This window comes from Acipenser ruthenus, chromosome 40 (genome assembly GCF_902713425.1).
Source record: "Acipenser ruthenus chromosome 40, fAciRut3.2 maternal haplotype, whole genome shotgun sequence".
Classification (NCBI taxonomy): domain Eukaryota; kingdom Metazoa; phylum Chordata; class Actinopteri; order Acipenseriformes; family Acipenseridae; genus Acipenser; species Acipenser ruthenus.
The window spans coordinates 2,550,253-2,575,163 of record NC_081228.1 but is presented as its reverse complement, the minus strand read 5'-3'; the positions used below and the strand labels follow the sequence as shown (position 1 = coordinate 2,575,163).

Below are 24,911 nucleotides of genomic sequence, written 5' to 3'. Positions count from 1 at the left end.
TCCAGAAGTCTGTATCAGTGCTATATTGACATGGCCCTCTCCAGCAGTCTGCCACAGTAGAAACTGTCTACTGTGGATCATCCAGGCTTATTTATGTTTTTAATAATTAGTAGGTAGATAGAAGATACATTTTTATTTCCCCCCCCCCCCCCCCCCCCCCCAAGGAGGCAAAGGTGTCGTGACTCGTGTCAGAGATCTTTTTATTTTATGTGCAGAGTAATAATTGTGACGACTGGTTTCTAAGAGACAATTACAGAAGCAAATATATAAAATCAAATCTGTAAAATACTAAAACTTCAACCTATGTAAACTTTTTTTTCCAAAAAAAAATAAATAAATACAACAGCTCGCTTCTTAAAAAAATACATTTATCGTAAGTGCTTTTCGCTATCAAGGGCTTTTTTTTTTTGTCTTCCTCGTACAAAAATATACATATTATTTACATTTTCTTGTTAAAAACACGACTCGCTTAGCAAAAATATAGTAACAGAAAGAGACACAAAAAATAGAAATCAATTTATTTTTTTTTAAACCCGGTTGATTAAATGACGTGAATAGATCACTTGTACCAAAATACTTTTGAGATCTGATTGAAAACGGGTACCAGGAGAAGGAATATTAGTCAGCGGTTACGCTCCATGATAAAAATACAAAAGGGTCTGTTTTGGTGTGACAGCAGAGACAAGCAGACCTGTCCGATCTACACTCAGTGATCACAAGGATTAAAGTGAAGGCATCACCAGCCAGTCTGTCCGAGACCACCCGGCCTGTAGCGTCTGGCAGTCAGTGCTGGGCTGCTGGTCACTGCAGGCTGCTTTCAACCCAGTTCTACTACTTTAAAAAAAGATATCCATTGCTAATAACACAGTCTAGAAGAAATGCAGGGGTCTAACTGGACAACGAGAGGAGAGAGACAGAAAGGACAGAGACAGAGTGACAGAGAGACAGAGACAGAATCTTAATTCCAGATGGAGAAGAAAGGAAGACAGGTAATAAAGAACAAAGAGCAACTGAAATGAAAACTGGAAAATGAAGAATGGATACTAGCAATTGATCCTGGATGTGTAATGGACGCGGAGGAGGGATGGTGGATAATATAAAATACGTCATGACCGAGTGAGCGAGTGTATGAGCTGCGGACGACGTCTCCAGTGTCTCCCTGCCTGTCTCTGCTGATACAGTTCGGAACAGGGTGAGAAGTGTTGATGTGGAGTTGATGGCTTTCCTATATAAATCAGTTCCTATGCCTATTAAAAACAACCATAAATGTCTCTTAGAAAACAGTCCTTTAAAACGCCCCATTTTGAAGGGTTGGGGTGTCCCAGTGTAATGTCACTCCACCTGGCATGCATTATTTCCTATAACCCTCCCTCCTCTTCTCACATGATCTACATGGTATAAATACATACATCAGCATGGTTCATTATCATCATTATTCTTATCAGTACACCCATCATCTTCCAGAGCTCTGTGGCTCCCTCTAGTGTTCACAAAAATTCAAGGCAGGTCAGTCCTTCAACTAGCATGATAGAAAGAATAAACACACACACACGACAAGAAGCAACCGGAACACAGATCACTAGACCTGTTTCTGCTGTCTAGATGTTTAAACAGAGTGTCAGGGCAGGTGTGGGGAAGGGGGCGGAGTGTGAAGCAAGTATCGATATTTATCAGTTCTTTACGATTAACAATGAATTCCAGCGATAGGAACGGGCTGGATTCAGCAGCAAGTCTCTTTAGTTGGACCGGGGGTAACGAGTGAAAGGTTAAAAGGCACATCCTTTAAGGTCAAAGCTTCGCTTAATCAAAGCTGTTCTGCTTTTCTATTCTGATTTTTTTTTTGCGGGGGGGGGGGGGGGGGTTCAGGGTAAACTCCTAAGGAATGCCTGTTTTTATTATTAGATCCAAAATATTATTTAAAAAAATAATAAATAATTCAATAAATAAAGACCTGATTTTCTGTCATGCAGCACATGTTTAAAAAAAAAAAAGACATCTGGAATTTTACAAATAGTCAAACAACAAAACCGCTGGCTGCCAACGGCCATCGTACTGTACGCTTTCCAATAGAAAAATAATTCAAACTCTTTGCAAGATGTGGTAAGCTAAGTTAGTATGAATAAGGATGAGCACCCCTTCTTATTCTGGAGTAGATTCAGGGGGAGGGGGAGCGAGGCAGCATGGTGCAGGGGACCCTCCATACAGCTGGGTTTCTGATCAGCGAGGTGAGGGAGCCAGCAGAGCCAGGGACTGTGAAACAGACACATTTCTACTGCCTCTCAGCAGTCGTGGAATGCTTTTGAGTTTGGCTATTGATAAAACAAGCCCTGCTGCGCTGCAAGACCCCCCCATCAGCAACCACACTGGTTTACTACACTAGAGATTTGTCATCCAGCCCTCCTACATGAAACACCCTCCCTTTCCAATTTCAACCAAGCCACAGCAACACCCCGACCCCCGAGCTACCTCGTAGCATCTATACAGCACTCCAGCCACGGCTGCGTTTCACAGGGCGGTCCCGTGCTCTCTCCTCCCAGCTGAAGGAAGCAGTCGGCGTAGCAGGGAGGCCTGCAGTTCGACGGCGGGGGTCTGGCAGAGGTGTACGATTCCCTGCAGGATGAGGGCGAGAAGGTGAGCGCACGGGGGGCTCAGTTAATAAACTTGCGGCACTTCTTGGCCCCGCAGTTGCAGTGCAGCTTGCTGCTGGCGTCCTCGATTGGGAACTTGTAGTCGTAGGTGAGCTCCTCGCCCCGGTAGATCTTGCGCGTGGCGAAGATGACGATGTGCTTCTGCCCGTCGATGTTGATGACCCGCGAGTAGCAGTTGGGCTCACAGGCGTGGTTGATGAAGCGCGCCGCGTTGCCGTGCATCGTGGCGTCCACCACCTCATAGTCGTCGATGCGGAACATGTAGCAGCCGATCCCCTGCGGGAAACCGCGGAAAGAAAGAGACTTACAAACCAGCCAATCAAAACACGCCAATCACGGATATGCCAAGAAAAAGCGTTGCTCAGAAGAAGCTTGAGGCAATATTGTCAAAACGTTCTCTTTAATGAACTGGTCTTTAATTCCCAAATGCATGTTCATTTCACAAAACTAGAACAGAGTAGCTAAATTGCTTATTTCAAGTTCTATTCAGCACGCACAAGGGGGTTTTCATTTCAGCGCCGTGTCAGGGGCAGCAACATTTCAACCCGGGTTGAGGGGTGCACGGAAACAACGTACTATTGAACTCCCTAATTAAGCTAAGGTAGTCCAAGATTAGTGCTACATTGGGGGCTCCGACACAAGCTGAAACCTTCTTAAATTCTAAAAAGAATGCTCCGAAGCAGACTGACAGACAGATAGCGGGTATCAGTCCCTAATCCCTGTGGACAGACAGACAGACAGACCTCTGCCCCTCACCTTGCCGTCGTAGTATTTCTCCCGCTTGTCGGTCAGAACAGAGCGTATGACGTTCCCTGAATATTCGATCACCATCTCGCCTGCGTCGATGTTTCTCTTGCAGAACAGACCCCTACCATGGATAGCAGACCTGGGACACAGACACACAGGGGTTAGACAGAGCTCGGAAACCACCAGCCACATCAACTCGCATTCCCACACTGTTGTGCGACAGCAGCTCTCTGACCTACCTGTAGACCCCCACAGCTTCCTTCGACGTCTTCTTCAAGTGCCGGAACCTCATGGGCATGGGCAGGTCCATGCTGGTGGCCCGTCTGCAGGGAAAAAACGAGATGCTTAAAAAGCTGCAAATACAGACATCATATATTTAACGCGGACAGACACACATCAATACGAGATCGTAATTATATATTCAAATTTAAATTAAACAGATCTATATGTACTGTACATATCAACACTTCCACACAGAGCATTAGAACACTACTGATGGGGTGAATGGCCTCCACTCCTTGTTAAATGTTCTTACGCAGCCACCAATCCAAATCACTGTCCAATTCCATCATCACGACTTCATAATGAAGTCCTTTAGTGTGGGCAGTCTCTCCCTCCCTGCAGGGGGCAGAGCGCTGAACTCACCGCGCTGATTTGAGCTGCACCTCCTCTTCCTCTTCATCGTTGGGGTTGTACTCCGGGGGCTGCCGGTGTTTGGAGGCCAGGAAGTTGAACATGTCGAACACAGAGCGCCTGCAAGGGCAGCAGAGAGTTAACGGCGTCAGGGACAGACAGACAGAGAGAGAGGTAGACAATCAGACTGCCAGTCGACTCCATAACCTCTGTAGCACAGCACAGAGAAGGTGGAGCAAGCCGGACTGGAATGGAAGTCTCACCAGGCTTTCTTGAATGAGAAAATCAAAGACCATTGTAATATTAATAATTGTAATTATTACAATTTCATTTAATTTCAGAGCAGCATAACTCTGCAATAATTTTAAAAGTGTAACCCCCCCCCCACATGGCATATGGAGCACTTTCATTATTTATTACTGTATACAAAGAAACACAGTATTTATGATCCGGTAAAAGAAACTATTGAAATAATTAAAGTATATATTAAAAATACACTTTTATCCGATTGTTGGTTATATATTTTTTTAAAAATATATGTTGCCATTAATGGCCCACAATATACAAGAGCCGAGTTATGTATGTAAGGCCTGGTCAGTATAATTCTAGTATAATGGACATAAGGCCTGGTCAGTATAATTCTAGTATAATGGATATAAGGACTGGTCAGTGTTGTTCCCAGTACAATGCCTTGCTGGTGGCTGCGTACCTGTGGTGCACCTCTGCCCTGGCTGAGCCGTGTGGGTTGAGGGGGGGCTCGTCTGCCTCCTCGGGCTTGTGGAAGCGGAACTTGTAGTTCCGACAGTGCTTGGCGCCATAGAGCTGCTCAATGAGGAACACGACAGCATCGTGGATCACTCCCAACATGCGCAGTCCGTTCACACCTGCAGGGGGAGACACAGAGACAGAGACACAGAGAGAGAGAGAGGTCATGAAGCACTGTCCAGCTTTATAGCATCTACTCCCCCACCACCTCCATCAGAAGTTTCTCTCCAGTTTGCATGTTAATATCCCAATAGCTACAATTTCACTTGCCCAGTTATTCAAGGTAGTTTGGGCTGCAAGGGCAACCCCCTCTTTGAATGCATGCAAAGGCTAAATCCCCAAATAAAATGTCTGACGTACGTTTATATCAGAATATTCTCTGTGTCAATTGAAATGCTTTTTAAATACATTACGTTTTGCCAAGAACATTTTCTTTTAGAATTGCTGCATGTTACAGTTACTGATGAATCATCGAACCATACAAGTCATTTACATTGTAGATATGAAGATATTAACATGCAACACAACCCTCTCCTCAGCTATTCACAAGCAAACTCGAAATGATGGCCGGCTTACTGCAAGCCGTTTACAAGCTTTATTGTAGTAAGATTACAGTCAATCTCCTTCGGGATTGAACCGCAAAATCCTGCAAGATTCGACCAGCTCCGAAGCATTCAGAACGCTTCCACTAGAATCCCTCGTAATCCTGCGAGCTCCGAGAAGCTTACAGAGCGCATCTTTAACCTTGTCGAAAGCCTACAGCCTAATCATCAGATACTACTTCAACAATGCAAGATGAGTCAAAAGAAACTTGAACAGTTTGTGGCAAGATAACAGCCCTGCATGATCCTATCAGCTACAGCAACAGAGTTGGGGCTGGGCACGATCTGGCAACCACGCACACCACAAGAGAGACAGCCTAGACTGTGCAAAAGAGCTCCCCTGCAAGGCTGGTTCAAAAGCCTCATTGCACCGACAGGGCTCATAATCCTCATCGGCAGTGCAGCACACTGGACTAGTTTTCATTTCTAGAATGGAAATGTGTGGCGGAGGGGAGCACTGACCTTCGAAGGAGAGCTGCTTGAGACGGGCGTTCGACCTGGCCTCCTGGACCTTGTCAGTCAGAGACCTCCAGGCATCTGCGGACGTGAGGGGTGAGCGAGGGTTAATACCAGACGCAGCGTTAGAAACTCATACCAGCCCTGCATTTATTTATTATGTATTATTGACGGCAGCGGCATGGCATGTTACAAGAAAAAACAAATCACCCATCTGTCAATCACATCTACAATCACATAACCAACCCAATATCCTACATACAGTCCTGGGTTTCAGAGCTTCCCTTGACTAGGTATATTACTGAAATGACCTTGAGCAAGAAGCATGAGCAATCAGACCCGTGCTAGATCTGCTCTGAACTGCTCTCTGCATAAGTAAGTCTCAGCCTGGAGGATAGCTAATAGGAGTTCACATAACTGCAAGGGAAGGTCTTTTTTTATATATATAAAACAAGGGGGTCTGATCGCTCAAACTCCTGGCTCCGGACGGCTCCCTTCTCCTTTGTTACCTTCGATGCTTTCGGAGCAAATCTGGAAACCGTCATCGCTGCAGATCTCGAACATTAACCCCTTCCTGGACTTCCGGTCCGACAGGGACTCCTTCCTGCGTCGCTCCTGCTCAAGGAGAGCGAGTAGGGGGGAGCTGAACCCCCCCGTCCCCTCCATCTCTGGGGTCTGCAAATCTGGTGGGGGGGTGATACAGCGGTTATAATACAATACAGACAGAATAAATGTAAGGGTCAGTATACATCATCACACAATATTACAAGCCTTTCAGAATTCTGAAGCCCCATTATCTTGAGCTCACCTTTGACCTTGCTTTTCTCCTCCCTGCGGTCAGTGCTGTTTGTGGTCAGTGCTGCTGGTCCTTCTGTCATACTGGGGACTGGCCTGGATGAAAAGAAAAAAAAATCATTAAAAACTAATATTTTCCATACAAAAGAGTTTTTGATCATGAAACACAATTATGCAATTCATTCTACTAACATTAGTATTACATGTCTATAGTTCTCGCATGCAATGATGCATCGAACGCACAGGAACACGGTAAGGTGCCTGTGCTTACCACTAAGAGCATCTGTAGTTTATTTCAGGAAGCATTAGTTACACAGACATTACTGCCAAACGAAGTCTTCTGCTGACCTAATTTAATTTTAATTCATTTCAATAAGCGGTTCAATAAATCACCCCTGGGTGATATTTTAATACATCAAGTAAAAAGCAGGGTTTTTAAGATCCTCCTTTTTTTAGATCATTAAAATAGACCCCATGGTCTGTTTGCTCCGGCACGTACCCAGTCCCTCTCTCACGCTCGTTCTTCTGGTCTATCTCCATCACTTCCTGTGAGGCTGGACCTTGTGGACTACAGTGAGGAACAGAGACACAGTCACGCCATGCACTTAGAGGCCACAAACCAAGACAAAAAACACTTTCTGACTCAATTCACGAAGATCAAGCTTTAGAATGGTTCACTGGAGCAAACGGTCAGTACAGTGTTGACTATTCGGAGTGTAATAACTGATCAGTGGTTACTGGACAAAGGAAAAACATGCAAAGGTTTTTCTTTGTCTGTTTCTGCATTCTTTCTTTCATGTTGAACACAAAGTATAGTATTTTAAAAGACAGGTGCTGTAACAAGTTACTGGTATCCTGCTAGCAAGACAGCGCAGAATGTCATCACGATTAAAACGTTCCTTACCCTGACCTTGCAGGAGTTGTGCTGCCACTTCCTGCGTCCGCACTGGGCTGTTTCTCCCCGGCGCTCTCGGAGTGACACACCTTGTGCTTTTTTCCGCTGCCCTTGTCCGGAAGGTGCTGTGTGCGCTTGGATTTGGTTTTGCCCTTCCCAGAGATCGCTGTTGTTGACGGTGGTGCGGTGGTCACCTGCGCGGCTGGCTGCTGGTCAGAGCGGACCGGAGCTGGTCCCACATTGGAACTCTGAGCAGAGGTGAAGACCGGTCGGGTTCGGGCACTGTCCTGTGCCACGGAGCCGAGTGCCCCATGCATGGAGGTTTTAGTATTGACTGGGTCCAGAGGCGATGGGTTACTGGCTAACAGCTGTGTGATCTGGTGGTGGTGTAGCTGGTACGGCCCTTCCTGGTCAGCAGGCTGGAAGACTGGCATGCCGATAGGCTGGGTCGAAGGAAGCACGCAGATGCTACCGGTGTTTGAGGTCGGCATGGGGCTACCCAACTGGGAGAAAATTCCGGCTCCAGACTGCAGTGCCATCTGCTGGTCGGAGAGCCCCAGACTCTGCTGGCTGGCTTTGAGAAGCAGGTTGCTGATGGATCCTGTGAGGTCGGCAGGGCACAGACGTCCAGGGCTGGCGAGTGAGACCGAACTCTGTCCTATGGACATAACGTTGAGCACGGACTGGTTGGTGTTCAAGCCCGACACTGTGCACGGCACCAAGTGTGACGACGCATCCGGCCCGATCATGCCAGCCGGTGCCCCCAGAGTGCAAATCCCTTGCTGGAGCAGGGGCGCCTGCTCGAAATACATGCCACCCGATTTGGGGCGCTTGATGATGTTTGGGACAGTCCGGTGAGGAGTGGCCGAGGTCGTGGTTGGTTGGTTGGGAATGCCGGTGGACAGCTGGGAAGGGGAGAAGTTTATGAGGGTCATATTGGGCACGGCTTCTGAAGGAGCCAGAGTCGGCTGGCTACCCGAACGTGCAAGTTTCTTAGGCTTGCGCGGCTGCAGGCGGGAGATCTGTCGCTTCTTGCCGTGGCCCGAGGGAGAGGAGGTCAAGGACGAAGAGGTAGAGCTGGAAGGAGGGGTGGAGTTGGGGGCTAGTTCAGTTCGGTGGCCTGCCTCGGAGACCAGAATCTGGGGGTCTTGCGAGGGCTGAACACCGATGAGGAGACCGGAAGTGGAGCTGGGAATACCGGACTGAAACCCTGCTTGCCCAGTCCCGGAGAAGGCATGGAGCTGGGAGTGGTGGGTCATGGGCAGGCCTTTACCCGTTGGGGAGAATATGGACTGGGAAGTGGGAATGCCAGGGTTGAGGCCGGCTGCCAGTGCCAGCCCACCTGCCATTGAACCCAAGACGGAGGAGCTTGTGTCCATCACTCCAGCTGCCGTGCTGACCGAGGTCACCCCATTAGGGAGAGTCTGCAGGACATAGAGCGGCTGCATGTGCTGGTTAACTACAATCAGCTTCTCAGTGGGCTGCTTCAGGTGTGTGGCAGTGGTCTGGACTGCTGTACTCGCCACCTGGGTTGGTCCAGGGCTCTCTGCAGTGCTTGGTATGTACTTCGGGCCCTGTAGGGACACTGTAGGGGAAGCAGGCACTTGCAGCCCAGGAGTAACAGAAGTCCTGGCCAAATCCTGACTGCCCTGCTCAACCCCCTGCCCGCAAACTGGATTGGTCATATGGTCCGTCTCCATGCCTTGGATGAACTGCTCTGGTGTCATGTGGCCTTCGGCGACCTGCGTCTCATCCTGTCCTCCCAGCTGACCTTTGTTCGGGGCGTGTTGCTTATCGGTCCCTTTCTCTACAGAGTCCTCCGATGGCAAAACCAGAATGGAGCGCTCTGCCTGCTCCGGGATCAGGCTGCTGTGGTTCTGGCTGGCCACCGCCGGGCTGCGGGTCGTCAGCACGGAGAGGTCCGAAGGAAGCTCCAAGGGGAGCTCAAACTGCTCCTCCCCGGGGATGGAGGCACTCACTCCACTCTCCACCGGTTCTGAATTGGTCAGCTGCTGGGAGAAATCCTCAAACAGACCCATTTCTTTGCCACGGTTGCCCCCCAGCCCAAAACCTTCCTCCAGAGACATGAGCTCGGACGAGGAAGACTCAGGCCGCTGGCCCAGGGCCTGCATGGAGGGGGTGTTGAGCACGAAATCCATGATGTCCGAGGGGAGGATGTTGCCACAGTCGTCGCTGTTGGTGTTGTCCGAGTCGGATTTCAGCAGCTCTGCGTTGAGTGAAAGCTGAGCCTCCAACGAGTCCTGTCCCTGAGCCTTCACGCTGCCCAAGGGCAGGCAGTTCTCCATTTTGCTGGAGTCTTTCTGGCTCTTGTTGTTCTCGCTGCTGCTCCCACCGCTGCCAGTTTGCTCTTTCCCCGTTTCCTCTTCCAGATCCAGCTTCTCTGAGCGACGTTCCTTGCCCTTCCTCTTGCCGCCGCTCTGGGCGCTCTTGCTTGCGGAGGCAGTCGTGGTTGTGGTGGCGCTCACGCTGCCATCACTCTCAGAGCCGTCGTCCACTCCGTCCAGCTGCCCGATCCTGGCCAGACCCAACTCCCTCTCCCCAATCATCTCCTCCTCTTCACTCTCTTCCTTGAGGAAGCTGCGCAGAGGAGCCACCCTCCCCAAACACTGCTCGATCACCCCGGACGGAGTCATCCCTGCGCCGGGGTTGATGACTGTGCGGGTGAAGTTGTAATAATAGTCGCCTTCGTCGCTGCCTCTGCCGGCTCCCTCCTCTTCATCCCCGGTTTCTTCCGAGGAGGAAGTGGTCATGTCGTCAGCACCGTCCACTTGACCTTCCGCAGACCGCTTGCTGCCTCCTCCTCCCCCGCGCTTCTTCCCCGAAGAGGAGTCTCCGCTGCTGTAGAAGGGGATGTCTTCTTCCCCGTACGACCGCACGCCGTAGAAGGGAGTCAGGCCGAAGAACATGTTGGATCGCGCCCTGGCACTGCGGCGAGGGTAGCGCCGCTTCACTGACCCATCGCTGTCCTCCTCCTGGTGCTTGTCTCCACCGCTGCCGTCCTGAAGCGAGTGCTCAACGGCGTCTCCACTGCCCTCCTTCCCATAAGCCACGTCTTCCATGCCACCTTGGTGGTCATGGATTTCTGATGCCCCTTCATCTTGGTGCCCGAGGACCTCCGATTCCGAGCTCTGTGGGCTGACCGAGGGAGAGGAAAAGGGTAGAGTGCAGGCTGGTGTTTTCTGAGGGGCTGCAGGGGGGAAGGAGGAAGAGGTGCTGATGGTTTTAGTTACGTCTGGGTCCATTTTCAACGGAGTCAGGGTCACTTTGACCGTGCGCTTCCTCTGGGCGGGCTGCGCTTCCTTCCCTGGCGTTTCGTTTTGCGGCTGTGATCCTTTAAAGGCTTTATCCGTGCTGGTTTTGGACTGGCTGCCTTCGTTGGTAGGGCTAGGAGTGGTGACTTTCTTTTCCATGCTGGGTAATCTATCCCCAGACTCCACGTGTTTGTCAGCAACCTGATTCTCAAACACCACTGCGTCTATTCTCACGGCGTCGCTGTTAGTGCCACTGCCGGATGTCTTGCCATTGCCGCAGACGGAATTTGCAGTGCTGGCACTGGCTTGCGTGTTGCTATTGGGCGGCAGTTTCTCCTTGTCTTTTGCAGCCTCCCTGGCTTTCATTTTGGATCGTTTCTCTTTGGCGGTGTGAGTCCCGTGGCCCGTCGCGGTGGAGGTGGCGGGCTGCGAGCCACGCTTAGCAGTGTCTTCTGGCTGTGTGGTATCACGCAAAGGTTTCTCTGCTGGCCCACCAGCTAGCTGTTCCCAGGATTTCTTGCCACCTTTGTGGTGTGGTGGCTGGCGTGACCCAGCGGCCAGGGCTTCTTTAAGAGCAGGGACAGCAGTGCTGGTCGAGTTCATGTTCTTAGCGCGTTCACCACTGCCATCTTTGGGAAGTGTAGCTGAAGGGAGGCGGGATGCAAGACCGTGGCCAGGGGAGAGTGCTGGGTCTCTGGCACTGGCAGTCTTCCCTTTCTCACTCTTGGAGGAGCTGCTGTTGGTTCCTCTGCCCTGACTGGACAGCACTGCTGTGCCCAGTGGGGGTGAAGTCTGGCTCAATCTCACCGCTGCCACTGATACCACTGCTGCTCCTTTCGTGGTCGGCTCTCCCTGCTCCTTGTTGACCCTTTCCTCGCTACTCCCCAGTCGCTGCTGTCGAGGATTATTCTGGTTCTTCCGCACCCCGCCTCCAGGGCTGAGCGGCCCCGGCTGACACTCCCGAATTCGGACACTGCTGCTGCTGCCGGTCCCGGTCTCCGGTTCACCGCTCTCTTTTCGAGTGGGCGAGGGGGTGGGACCGGTTGGCCGTCCGCCTCGCGAGGGGGAGGTGATCCGCTGTTTCGGGGGCTGGGGGGAGAGGGAGGAGGTGCTGTGGCGGCGGGACCCTATTCTCCGCAGTCCGGAGCTCAGCAAGGTGTCCCCCACCGTCACAATCTCGTGAGTCATCGGAGAGGGGCTCCCTGAAAGGAAGAACACAAGGAGATTTCACTGCTGTTGTCGGGATCTGGGCTTGCTTTCCAATTACTTTCACCGCTTCCCTTTCTGTTACCGACTATTGGCCAAGCTGGTCTAGAGTACGCTTTGGTAATGTATGGTATAGTGTGATATGGTATTGTAGGATATGGTGGCATTACCTGCGGAAGGCAAGGGTCTGGATCCGGATCCAGGTGATCTGGATGTGGGGGAGTAGCTCGGGTGTCTGTTCCGGGTTGCACTCTGTAGTCTAGGGGGAGGTAGGCTTTCCTTGGACAGTACAGCAGGGGGCTCCACTGAGACAGGGCTGGACAACATGTCTGCAAAACGAGACAAGAGCGATCAAAACCTAGCTGGCTCTTCTGAGAACGTTTCTGAATCCCAGGGTCCCAGTTTCCACTTACCTGTGATAGCTGCCATGCTGTGTGCGATGGTCTTGTTGTCCTCGTGCTCCAAGGTGCTGTTGATGTCACTCTCCACCTGGGGGGGACGACACACCACGATCCTGCAGGTGTAGATGCAGCGCTTCCGTGCATCCTGCGTGCTCCAATACACACGGGAACACCTGGAGAGACGTTAGGGGGGGGACACGGCTAGCAAGACTGACAGGAGCACTCATACACGTGCAAACATGTTTCAGAAGTCCCAGTTTTGAAGTGCGCACGACAGCAAAACTAAAATGATCCTACCGGGAGGAAACTGACAAATAAACAGTAATGGAACTGCTTCTTTCTGTTGAATCTTGCTAGATTTTCACAAATGTTTTGCACAAGCCTGAACACAGGAGTCCTGGATGCTTTTTGCACAGGAGTGTTTTTCAAGCTCTGGAAGATGAATCAACATGAACTTACTGGTAACCGACTGGGAAGAGCTTGCGTTCACAGTCCGAGAGGTCAGTGAGAATTCCGAGACAGTCGATAGTCATGGATCCTGGGTTCAAAACAGAGAGAGAGGAATGAAGTCAGACAGCCTGCACTAGTAGTGCAGCTACCACTGCTGCCTTTAATAGACTAATCGCACATTTAGCAATAAAATCGATTTCCATTTTCACAACCAATAACCTAAAAAAGCCCACCCGATACACACACAGTCTGTTCAGCCAAAACTGGTTAATTCAGCCAGGAGTGAAATCCAATATTAGATGGACTCATAGTTCCGGGTGTAAGCTTTCTAAGAAATGCCTGCGGCACTGTAGTTCTGACTTTTCATGATGTTAGCAATCAATCTGAATGGTCCTGTTGCTCGAATAGTTCCAGTTAACTCTCACCGATCATCATGTGGATGTTTTCCGGCTCCAGCCCCGCCAGAAACTTCCTCCGCAGACTGATGCCTTCGAAATCCACAAAGATCCTCCTGGTGACCTCGAAACCAGAGTCCGAGACCACCTGCAGAGAGAGAGAGGGGGTCAACGTGTCAGTGGCATCACTAAGATTTGGAGCACAGCACTTACAACATGCTTAATAATAGTAAATATGTTTCCTAATTTTAGTTCAGATAAAAATCTGGTTCTGTACCTCAACACCTATAAAAGAACACAGCAAAACACCAAATAAAAAGACTTCTAAAAAGACACTGTAGGGCCCTGCCTGGAGCTGCAGCGCTGTGGCCCCTGGGCTCCCCGCAGTGGCAGACTCACCTCTCCCTTGACGAGGTCTCGGTGCCGCTGGCAGTACACCTTCTTGTCCTCCAGGAAGACGCAGTGCTTGAGCCGGGCACACATGAAGTGGTAGTTACTGGTGCAGGAGGTCAGACAGCAGCCCACGGTGGCGCCAGGGCGCTGGCAATGCTCACAGCGCTGGGGGAGAGAAAGAGCAAACCCAGGCAGAGACAAGACAGATGAGACACAGTAGACAAAGGCAGTCAGAAACTCACGTTTGAAAAATAAGAAAAGGAGGTTTTATACACGAGATAACTGTCTTAGTTTGATTTTTTTTTAGGATATGCCCGCTTACCAGCTGCTTCCCGCGGATGACGGCCATGTGCACGTTCTTCAAAGAGCCGTCATCATCCTCGAACACTTCGGCTGACCACAGGGCGCAGTTCACATGCGTCCACTCGTTCTGCCCGGCGTACAGCAGCCTCCCTCCGTCCTGCAGGGGTCAGGACACAGCCTCCTTATTTCAACTCATAACAACTGCTTTAGCGAAAAACATTCTTTAAATGCATAAAACTCCCAAGCAAATCAGCAACATGTTTCTTACTCGTCTACAATAATCACTCAATATAATGCTGTACATGAGAAAGTACTAAAAAGCAAGAAAATTCTGTCACAAAACAGAGCTAGAGTCTAGCAACGTTGCCAGGGTAGCTAGCTACGCGAGTCTCTTAACTGGGCGATGAATCAAGCAATGCAGGTTTAACTGAGGCTCCCCAAGTAAAAGCCATGGTGATCAATAATCAATGAACGGCTTCATCATTGCTTCTCTACTAATCGTATCCAGGGAGCTGCTGGGATTAGAAAGCGATCTGGACCAGTGAGTCTCCGTGCTGGGTATCACTGCAGGCAGGAGCGCAGTGTATGGTGAGATTAGGGTATCGCTGCACCCTTGCTCATGGACTTACGTTGGTGCTGTCGTCCCCGTACTTCAGACAGAGCACGCACTGCCGATTATCACCCACGTCCGGGGGAGGGATCAGCTCGGGACTGTCCTCTCGATTGTGATCCGAACCTGCAGGGGACACGCCAAGACAGGCCTGGAGTCAATTCCAATTGTAACTGTGCAATTCGGAGCTCACTGAACCTCGGTGCAGCGGCGTAATTATAATCGTAATGTTACCATATAATGAATCGATTACGCATTTATTTGTCATTCGATCATTACTCTTATATTTGTTTGAAAAAATAAATAAATTTGGAAACATGTTAATGTGTGAAGTTGTTTATGTTACTTTTTAGTGTAATTATAATTGTAATTACTGCAGGATAATTGTACCACTAATTGTAACCGATGGAGTATGAAGAGTCTTTCTCAATGTCTTTAATGCTGAAATGAGTTTCTATTCAATCTTCAGTCTCTCTCTTACCGTGTGTGGGGAGCGGGGCTGGGGCTGGGGGAGGGGGAGGGGGTGTGGGGGAGTCTGGGTCCCCCGGCCCCTTTGCTCTGGGCGCCGGGATGATCTTCTTCATGAGCGGGGGCTGCTCCGCTCGGTTGATGTCCTCGCGCTCCTGCCATTGCGCGTAGTTGTGATCCAGCGAGGGTGGCAGCACTGCGTTTGGGAGAAGACCACTGCTGCAGAGAGACAGGGAGACGGCGAGGCAGGGCACTGCCCGTCAGCGGTGCATTCACACAGGATATTGGACATGCAAGTGTTCAAGTAATAATACAATTAAACGCATATTACCAACCAAAAACAATATAGTCTCCTAAAACATACTATTCATCATGCATTCGATGTTACTTTCATTACTATATTTAAAACAAACTGGATTCTCAGACCAATTAAACACACCGATTCTTGTTTAATTACAGCAGGGAAGCAACGTGTGACTATCAGCTGCTCAAAGAACCACTCAGCTAGATGGAACTGCACAGGCTAGCATTCACATGCATGAACGGAGGAGAGCAGGGAAATGATGCTGTCAGTGTCCCTAGTGAGCTGGATCGCAGGTCATGACTTACTTTGTGGAAACTTTGTTTGGTTCCCAAAACCTGGACTCCTTCACATTGAACCAGGGGAACACTCTCTCCATTTGCTGCCAAATAATAAAGACAGGAGTCCGTGGGTTAGGAAAGAACAGGTCACCAAACAAGGCTGTCCAACTCAATTTCACCAGGGGCCGCAACATCATAATTGATTCTGCATTGTTCAAACACATGTCGTGTCTTCCTGTAGTAAAAGCATATTTCACTGCAACCTGATCTATCTAAAAAACACCACTATGGCAACAAAGTACAGTGAGTGGATAGCTGAGTCTAATCCATAACTGTAAAACTAAATAGTGATAAAATTAATTTAAAAAAAAAATACTAAAACTAAGACTTGTTTTCAACCGTTTTGACAAGAAGCCTTATTCAAGGTCTTCAAATGTTTACTGAAAAAAAAAGAGTTCTAGTCAAAACGTTTGTCATTTATATTATGTCTATTTCTTTATATAGTGGAGAGTGTCCCGTATTGCTGTCTGCAGTGCTCTCACTCACCCGAATGAAGAAGGACTTCACCATGCTGTTTGCTTTCTTGTTCTCTGGCTGCCCCCCGTCCGTGTTCATAGCTGCCTGGATGATCTTCACAATGTCATCGCTGAACTCCAGCTGCAACCACGACACCCAGATTCACACGCATTTATTTATATCTCGTTTACAGGGAAGCCTCGTCATCAGTTTAAACAAGAAGAGAGGAATTTCCATTATGGCTATGGTCTAAATGGAAACTGATCGTGAATCGAGGACTACTTTCCTTACAGTTCAGCGTATCACAATTATTTGAGATCACGTGAAAGATCGGCCAACATTGCACACTTAGTTCACCTGCAAATTGGTTTCTTCCACATGAGAACACACTCGACGCAACACAGGCACTGGCGTTGGTTCATCTCTCTGGTGGAAGATGTATGTTACGTAGGGCCTCTGGGATTGCATGTACTCACCACAGACGTGTATCCACCCTGCTCCATCTTCCTCTTGACCCCCTCCAGGTCCAGGGGTGCCTCGTGCTGGGGGGACACCTCGGTGAGCACGGGGGGGTCCGGGCCCTCGGGGGAGCTGCGTGAGGGGATGCTCTCCTCCGTCTCGGGGTTCAGCTCCGGGGGCTTCACCGCCTGCAAAGAAGGGCACAGAAATGTCGCACGGAGAGGTCCCGGAGAGGTCAAGGGGATTTCACAAAAAAGATCAGGGTAGGAAAAAGAGGTTACATGGGGGTCACAGATGTCTCTATTGGACCAGGTGTGCAGTGCATGTGCCTGGCTCACCTGTCTGTAACGCAGCAGGTGCGTGGTGGTCCGGGAGTTAAGGAGGGCTGTCAGGACAAGTCGCACTGACCCCTGCAGCTCTTTCCCCAGGGCGGTCCTCCACTCCGCGGGGTGCTGGTCAGTGCAGTTGATGCAGGTGTAGGCGATGTTCTCTGGCAAGTTTGAAAGGATCTCATACATCTCGTCTGGAGCAGAGAGGACAGAGAGCAAAGTAAGGCTTAACTACGAGAACATTCACAGGTGAAACTCAACAGGACTTCTAAAGAAAAAGAGGTTATTGTTAAACTTTCTTAAAGTTTGTAACAAATTAAGACGAGGTAAGAAGAAACATATTATCCATGTTATTGGCAGAACAACGCCCTTGCAAGTCTTTCAGCATCCTTCTGTCGACGTTTCATTTTCCATTTTGATTCTGATGGAAGTTCACTAGTGCCGTCGCCACCTCACTGCGTTCACTTCCTGTGCAGCCCATAAAAGGATCTGACCTGCAACTTTAAACTCCCTTAGGTGCACTTTAGGACTTTCAGTGGAGCCATGTGGGATCCTAATACGGGCTGCGCAGAGGGAGTGAATCTACAGTGCTGGCTGGAAGTGAAAGTCTGGAAAACTAAACCATCTACAAAAAAGATGAGAAGGATCTTGAGGAAGCTGGTATGCCCAAGAGAAGCTCAGTTTTGTGCAGCGACAGAGCCAGCGGGGCGGGGAGAGAGGGAGGGAGGTACTGACCTGTGAGGTTCTCACACTTGGAGTGAACCCAGCGATCGCACTTCCCACACTGCATCATCTTACTCTCGTAGTCATCATCGTCGTAGCACTTATCACACAGGGGGCAGAAATTACCTGCAAGACAGAGACCCCAACGGGGATGCGATTCAAATCTGGGAGCCGTAACCAACAACCACCTCATTTATTAGGTTGTTCTTTGCGTCTTTTTGACCCGACAGAGCACAGCTTAAACGTTATAATTATATGTATTTTTTGGAATGACATTAATGACTTTTCCCGATCTAGGGAAACAATGAATGTAAAGAAAATAATTCTGGTGTTGTTTAGTTAACATTATGTTTCGTGCTAATATGATTGATGTAGAGAAATTGTAACCATAACACAGTAGTTAATAGTGCTGCACGGATCGATTATTCAATTATATGGCTTGAGATCCCTGCAGAAATCAGGTGAAGGTCATTGGTGTTTAGTGGGCTAATTTACCATTCCAAGTGAAGAAACAGCTGCTTGGGTTTGTAAGGATTGCTGCTTTTCTGTGGACAACAGCAATCCACACAAACCTGAGCAGCTGTTTCTTCACTTGTTTCACTTAGCCCTATCAACACCAATGGACCCTCACCTGTGGACAGCTTGATCCGGACAATGAAATGATTAGTTTGAGCAGCTCTAAACAGTCCCTAACGAAATGGAATGCAAATTATCTGTACTGAAAACAGTTTTTTATTTATTTATTTATTTAAATGTGCATTCATTTGTTGATATACAATAGTTAATTGTTATATTGTGGTTTTTCAGCATTCAAAATTAAATAAATGAATCACAACATTTTGTGACCCCTCGCTCACCTTTAGCGAAGAGTTTGGCACAGTCGTGACACAGGGAGAAGTCATGTGACCACTGTGCGTCCCAGCTCTTGCCAGGGGTCGTGGCTCCACAGCTCTTGCAGTGAACACACTTGGTGCAGATCTGAGAGACACAGACAGGAGGGGGACTCGTTACAAACTCATTACAGCAAGGAGCTGAGAGGGCAAGAAGCAATGGATTCACAAACTACCCAGACATTCATTGGTATCGTCTTTAAACTATCTTGGGGTCTCGAAATATAGAGGTCCCGTCTGGTTTGTCCTGTGTTTCCGACAAAATGCCCTTTTGTGTACGAAATGCTGAGCCGTGATCGTCTCAGATAGCGAGGATCACATGATCAATGTTACCATAGTATAAAACAGCTAGAGGAGACGAGGAGGTAAAACGAGGAGAACTTGCCCAGACTTTCTTCTTCTTGGTGGGTCTGGTCGGGTAGTTGGGACCCAGGCACTCAGGATGGTAGCTGTTCCGGCACTTGTTACACTCCAGTAACTGCTGCAGGGGAGACAGACGCACACACATGGTGTTTATCAGCACTGGTTTTCTGATGCAGGGAAATTTGGCCTGCTGAAACTGCTGGCCCATTCCATGAAAAATAGTGCATTTACGGCAAGCCCAAGGGTCTGTACATTACATTTTGAAGGGGTGGACAATGTATTTTGAGATCGTCATTTTAAACCAATATCCCTTTAACGCTTAAATTCTGAATTAACAAGAGCACAAAAAGTATAATTCGTACCATATTACAATTTAAAAAAAAATTAAGCTCAGGGGTAAAATAAACTGTGCTCTCTTCTGTACAGCAGAATGTGTGTTACTGTAAAACCTGTCCAATCCAGCCTCACTACAAACCAGCATTCTCTAGAACTCAGCATGATTTTTGGGTTCCGAACAGTGTTTAAATATTATTTGATTCCTTTATTTGTATGTATTTTTCAGGTACAGCGTTAGATTTCGCAGTACGTCTGTAATCCAGCACACTGTACAATCCTGCACAATCTTTTTCCGGTCCAAACCGAAGCTGGGTTAAACCTTTGCATGACACAGCCATTTATACATTTATAAATTCTGTTATCTGAGCCGAACACATTTCAAGCAGCTTGTTTAAGTCTCATTCGAGATGCTGAATCTGGGAATTCTCTTACTTTCGTTGCTTGATGCAGCCGCCCGCACACGTGGCAGAACTTGCAGCGTCGGCAGCACCAGTTCTCCCACTGCTCCTCCAGGGGGCGTTCACTCTCCTCCAAGCAGAACAGGTGGAAGGGCTCACAGCACACCTGGCAGTACACAAACTGAGGAGAGGAAGAGCGAGGGAGAGGGGAAGAAGCTTTCAGTACAGCCCGCACAGGGGATTTCTGCTTCGTTTCCCCTAAACGAAAGACCAGTACAGACTATATTCATTTAATACTACAGTGCATATGAATTCAAGCCGAACGCGGCCGACCCCCGCTTCAGCATTCACTGCACAGACTTATTACAGTAAGGATTTGGAGGCTGACGATCAATCAATTTGTATCCAACTGTGGAATAGAACAGCATGAAAAGAAATCTACTGAAAATCTACTGCTATATTATTGACCTGAACAACCGTTGATGTAAAGCCATATTAATCCAGCTGAAGATTTAGCGACCCCCCCCCTCCGTTACTGACATCACAAGTCCAATACAAAGGGTGACACACGATATACGTGCTATCCTTTGCAATTTAAAGAGGCTGTTATTTAGGTTGCCTGCTGTTTGCCCCATTAATCTAGAACCCACTCCCTCTCCCTCTTACCTCCACGTGCCCGCTGCTGGCACACAGCAAGCAGACTACCCTGGGAGTGATTGGCACTGAAGTGAGGATGCTGAGCCCGCCCATCTCCCACACATTCTCCACATCGCAGTCCTCCTGCAGACACGCACAGACAAGTCAGCACTGCCCTGCAGCTCGTCAGCATTCAACAGGGTACATGCAGCTCTGCTTTAAATATTATATCATGTGCAAAATCACTTCTGTGTAAGAGACACCCTAAACACAATGTATTATCAAAGATTCCACTCATGAACTTCTAGTGAACATTTTTACTTTAGAGCCGTATGCACAGGATGATATCTCTGCACAGGATAAGATGCACTGCATGTTAGACCATTCCTTAACAGTGTTTTTTAACCGACAAATGTATTTTGCATTGAACCTCCATTCATATTTCCGAGGAAGTAGTTTCAAATTCAGTTTTCTGTGTGTATAAAATATCTATGTATTCATTTATAAACCAGGTACTCCGTGCTCCTCCTGCCTCGATCCCTACCTTAAAATCCACTCTGATTCGATGCACTCCGTCGGAAGGCAGCTTCTGCCTGGTGTTGCCTCCATTCGAGGGAGTGCTCAGCAAGTTTAAAGTACTGCTCTCCGCTCTGCTGGGAAGCAGCTTCTCCTGCAACAAGCGCACAAGCAGGAGTGAGACCCGGGGAGACCCTAGCAGACCTTGGATACATGTTGGGGCTGGATGGGGAATACAGGGGTCTGCAAACACGCTGGGGCTTCCACTAAATGTTTAAAAAACTTTAAAATGCTTCAAATAACTCAATAAACCCAATGACAAACGTTTCGACGTTTGCTTCCCATTTAGTAAGCAGAATATACTAAACTAAACCCCTCAACCAACAGCAAAGCAAACAGTGAACAGCGTCCGTGGCTGATGTCTTTAGCTTAGTGAATGGCTAAACGCACAGCAGGAGCAGTACGGTTGGGTCTAGTTCTCATCACAGGAAAGGACCTTTGTGTGTCATGTGACGCCCCAGGGGAGTGCCGAGCGTGTGGTTTTAGCTGAGGGACTGCTGTCATACCAGAGATTTCCTGTTCTATTAAACATACCCCACCTCCACCAAACTTAACACAACCAACAGCATTGCCTTTATCTCTGGTCCACCTGGGGACTTTAAAACGACAAGCCAAAGAGTTTAAAAAGATTTTAAAATCTGAGAAAGATGCATTCAATCCCAGCAGTCCCTCAGTTGAAACCACACCCTGGTCCCTCCGCTCCAATGGGAACCAGCCTCGCCCGCAGCAGTACTCTGAAGACTGGAAAGAAAGCGGGGTGAAAGCTTTCGCGAAGCCGGCCCGCAGTGAGTCTGTGGGGGTTACCTTCTCTTTGGGTTTCTGTTTCGGGGGGACGGTGGAGCGGGGTGCCTGTTTCTTCTGCTGCTGCTGCTTTGGCTCTGACCCTGAAAACAAACAGGACAGTCAACACCGCTGCACAAGTAACACAGGAAGCACAGACTGCTGGTTACAATGACTGACAGCGTTTTGTTCTTATGGAGGCAGCTAGATCAGCAGACATCCAGTTGCTTTGTTTACCTGTCTCTGTAGCCGGGGTGCTGGCGGATGCTTGTTGTAGCTTCTTTTTGGGCTCGCTAGGGGGTGTTAGAATGGCCCCCTCCTTTTTTGAGGGCCCGGGGCTCTGTGTCTGCTGTTGGGGGGCTCCATTGGGGTGGGCAGGGGAAGGGGTGTGCAGCAGTGGCTGTTTGCGCTCTTTCCTGGAGGCGGCAGTAGGAGGCGCTGTTGGCTGCTTGGGGTCCTGTGGGAGGGCAGTGCTGGGAGGTGGGGGCCTGTCCCACTGGGGGCTGTGCTGCTGTTTTTCTGCGCTGGGTTTTGAGGGCGGGGTTTCGCTCTTCTTGCGTGCAGGCTCCTCCCTTGCAGAGCCTCCCGAGGGCGTGGCCAGCTTCTGATTGGTCTCTGAGGAGTGACTCTTTGCGGAATGGGCAGTCTCCTTTTTTTCTTGCACTTTGGTTGTTTTCTTCTTCTCCTTCTTCGCCGCTTAAGAAAAACAAAAGTGGCCGAGAAAAAAAACACGTTAATATTTAACTGATAAACTGTGGGTACTGCCCACTAACGGTGAAAACAACAAAATCGCAGGTCTTGTCCTGTTTCTGTCCCCCTACCTTTCGCTTGCTTCTGAAGGTACGCTTTCGAAGGCATCCACTGCAGGTTCTGACACTTCCTCACCCTGTGGGAGTACAGAGATGGAAACCAGTGCATTACTGGGCGAGAGCCTATGCAGAATCACAATCTATTGCACAGGACACTTCCAATAAAAGACTCACACTGACACCACAATAGGCTAAAACTGCTAAAAAAACTAAAACATTTATTCCTAAATAGGTACGGTTCAGCTAGACCTGCTTAAAACATCAGTTTTTGCAAACTGGATTCGACTGGCACAAAAAAAGATAAAGATATTTAGGTCCAGCAACCGGGAGCTTTAAACGTAATAAATAAAATTGACAGATTGGACAGATGGAATGGATAAAAAGATGATACATGATGTGGATAAAAAGATAATGTGGACAGAGAGAGAGATAGATAGAAAGCGACAGATGGTCAGATACTGTAGATGGCGAGATAGTCCCACAGATCTGCAGTCAGACACAGACAGGCATACAGACAGACAGACACACACACACACAGGCATACAGACAGACACACAGACAGACACACAGGCAAGAGCACGCACTTGCAGCACTGCTTCTTGATGTTACGCCCCCCGAATTTGGGCTTGTCCAGGCAGTTGGTGCAGACCCCACAGTCATCCGGCACCTGACAGCCTGGGCACTGTCCGCAGCGCCGCGACCGGCGACCCTTCTTCACGGGGGGCTCCTGGGGGGTCTTGTGGCGGGTCACGGGCTTGATGGGCTTCACCGGGGGGGCGGGGGTCTCTGCTTCCTCCGAGCCGGCTACCGAGGACTTGTCTGGAGGAAAAACAAACACTCTCAGATCAGACACGGGCACAAGCTTTACAATGCAACCAACCCTGACTGTGCTAGAGTTACAGTAACAAAGACTATTCTTTATGTACTACATGGCACTGTCTTAGAAAATACTGGAACCGATTGTATTCTGGGAGCTGTACGTACAGTATCTCATTTGCTAAAGTCTTTCTTGTTGTGCCTTTGACAAGTAAACTCGTTGCTGGACCTCAGTGTCAGCGGTCGTGTTAGAATCGCTAGTATCGCTGGAATGGGTTTCCACGTGGAGTGTGTGCGAGTGCTTACCGTCATTTCCCATGGAAGACAGGATCTTCTCTCTCTCCTCCCACGGCAAGGCACTGAGGGTGGGCATGTCGTCGGGGAACACGGCTCGGTTGCGGCCCAGGGCCACAGCCGCTCTTCGGCACACGTGTTTGATGCGGGGCCCCCGGACCGAGGCCTCGGAGGAGTCGCTCTCCTGCCCCTGTGTCGAGAAAACCAGAGTCAGTCACCCGGAAAAAGAAACGCAAAGACACGCACGCACACGCAAATACACACACAAGCATACATGCACAGAAACACTCTGCACACACCCACTCTACCATACACATGCAAGTCAGTCACAACAACACGTGCCCATGCACTCAAACAATCATTTTGAATGTTTTCAAAATTAATCCATAAACGTTTAATAACTCAAAAAGACTGGATAGCGAACGCTGTCTTTCAAGTTTAATGTGGGATCTTTTGAATCTTGCGAGATTATTGATGAGGGTTAAAAAACACCATCTTTGATATAACAAACCTACACAAACTCCTATTGTATAGCAGTTTGATCCATTCCAGGTATTAATACAAGCTTGATTAGCCATAGTGTGTAGGTAACAAGCTCAGGTGTGTCTTATTAAAACTCCCAGTAAAAAACCAGGAATGGACCGAACTTCTATACAATGGGAGTCTTATTTCCATAAACGCTCTCCCTCGTCATTCTGTTTCTCTCTGTACAGGCAACAGCAGACTGTCCAGTCATTCAGAGACCTTGTACATCTCTACACTTCATTTTCTGTGTATCGGCTGTTTTCAGTTTCAGGGCTATGTTAGCGAGTTTCTGTACTGGTTTTAGCAATCAAAAAACTTCTCGCATTGACTCATAGTCATTCATGCGAAGACATGCCAAGCTGGGACAAGAAAAGCAAACAGAAACGTTACTTTAGATTAGAACAAAACCTAGTGAACAAGGCAATCCATCAGTGCAATTACAGTGAGATCTACTTTTAGTTATGTATCATGACACTTTAACCTGCCTTTCAACTGTTCGACTGGCTCTTGAGCATCTTCAGTTATGAATATGCATGTGTTTCAAAGAACCCTGAACTCAAGTAACTTGACAGAATGACTGCACTAGGACAGCTACTTGAACACCTTCAGGTGTTTAATACTGAAAAGAAAATGTAAATGGACATGGCCATACATGGTAGTGCATTACATTAGTCGTGCTGTTTTGTTGTTTTAAGTGAAGTATCTGTCCTGCACTGCTACCATTCCTGGCCCTGCATACGCAGTGTGTAGAGTTAAGGGAGGTCTATTCGAACACACATCGAGAAGTAGATCATCCAGTTCAAAAACCAGTAAGAGGATCACTTTTAAAAAGGCAGAAAT

At 48.7% G+C, this 24,911-nt stretch overlaps 1 protein-coding gene across 2 annotated transcripts in view; it reads right to left on the bottom strand.

The window, feature by feature from the left end:
• Window positions 1-153: 153 nt before the first annotated feature.
• The window catches only part of LOC131708098 (histone-lysine N-methyltransferase 2A-like), a 41,200-nt gene continuing 16,442 nt past the window's right edge, over window positions 154-24,911 (bottom strand). Inside the window, exons 4-36 of one of the 2 annotated variants that reach the window (XM_059010207.1) lie at window positions 23,559-23,736; window positions 23,021-23,255; window positions 22,449-22,513; window positions 21,865-22,323; window positions 21,652-21,731; window positions 20,816-20,941; window positions 20,302-20,415; window positions 19,670-19,816; window positions 18,924-19,019; window positions 18,506-18,626; window positions 17,661-17,774; window positions 16,935-17,119; window positions 16,614-16,784; window positions 16,168-16,278; window positions 15,649-15,722; window positions 15,053-15,258; window positions 14,591-14,697; window positions 13,981-14,118; window positions 13,665-13,823; window positions 13,296-13,413; window positions 12,880-12,958; window positions 12,433-12,593; window positions 12,190-12,348; window positions 7,557-12,015; window positions 7,146-7,214; window positions 6,660-6,742; window positions 6,361-6,534; window positions 5,858-5,932; window positions 4,738-4,912; window positions 4,041-4,148; window positions 3,635-3,718; window positions 3,405-3,534; window positions 154-2,924 (exon numbers count right to left, since the gene is read on the bottom strand). In XM_059010207.1, the coding sequence (XP_058866190.1) occupies window positions 2,649-2,924; window positions 3,405-3,534; window positions 3,635-3,718; window positions 4,041-4,148; window positions 4,738-4,912; window positions 5,858-5,932; window positions 6,361-6,534; window positions 6,660-6,742; window positions 7,146-7,214; window positions 7,557-12,015; window positions 12,190-12,348; window positions 12,433-12,593; window positions 12,880-12,958; window positions 13,296-13,413; window positions 13,665-13,823; window positions 13,981-14,118; window positions 14,591-14,697; window positions 15,053-15,258; window positions 15,649-15,722; window positions 16,168-16,278; window positions 16,614-16,784; window positions 16,935-17,119; window positions 17,661-17,774; window positions 18,506-18,626; window positions 18,924-19,019; window positions 19,670-19,816; window positions 20,302-20,415; window positions 20,816-20,941; window positions 21,652-21,731; window positions 21,865-22,323; window positions 22,449-22,513; window positions 23,021-23,255; window positions 23,559-23,736 (9,036 nt within the window). In that variant the 3' untranslated portion in view covers window positions 154-2,648. Of the gene's footprint in view, window positions 2,925-3,404; window positions 3,535-3,634; window positions 3,719-4,040; window positions 4,149-4,737; window positions 4,913-5,857; window positions 5,933-6,360; window positions 6,535-6,659; window positions 6,743-7,145; window positions 7,215-7,550; window positions 12,016-12,189; window positions 12,349-12,432; window positions 12,594-12,879; window positions 12,959-13,295; window positions 13,414-13,664; window positions 13,824-13,980; window positions 14,119-14,590; window positions 14,698-15,052; window positions 15,259-15,648; window positions 15,723-16,167; window positions 16,279-16,613; window positions 16,785-16,934; window positions 17,120-17,660; window positions 17,775-18,505; window positions 18,627-18,923; window positions 19,020-19,669; window positions 19,817-20,301; window positions 20,416-20,815; window positions 20,942-21,651; window positions 21,732-21,864; window positions 22,324-22,448; window positions 22,514-23,020; window positions 23,256-23,558; window positions 23,737-24,911 lie in introns of both variants that reach the window. The other variant, XM_059010206.1, reaches the window with a different exon arrangement.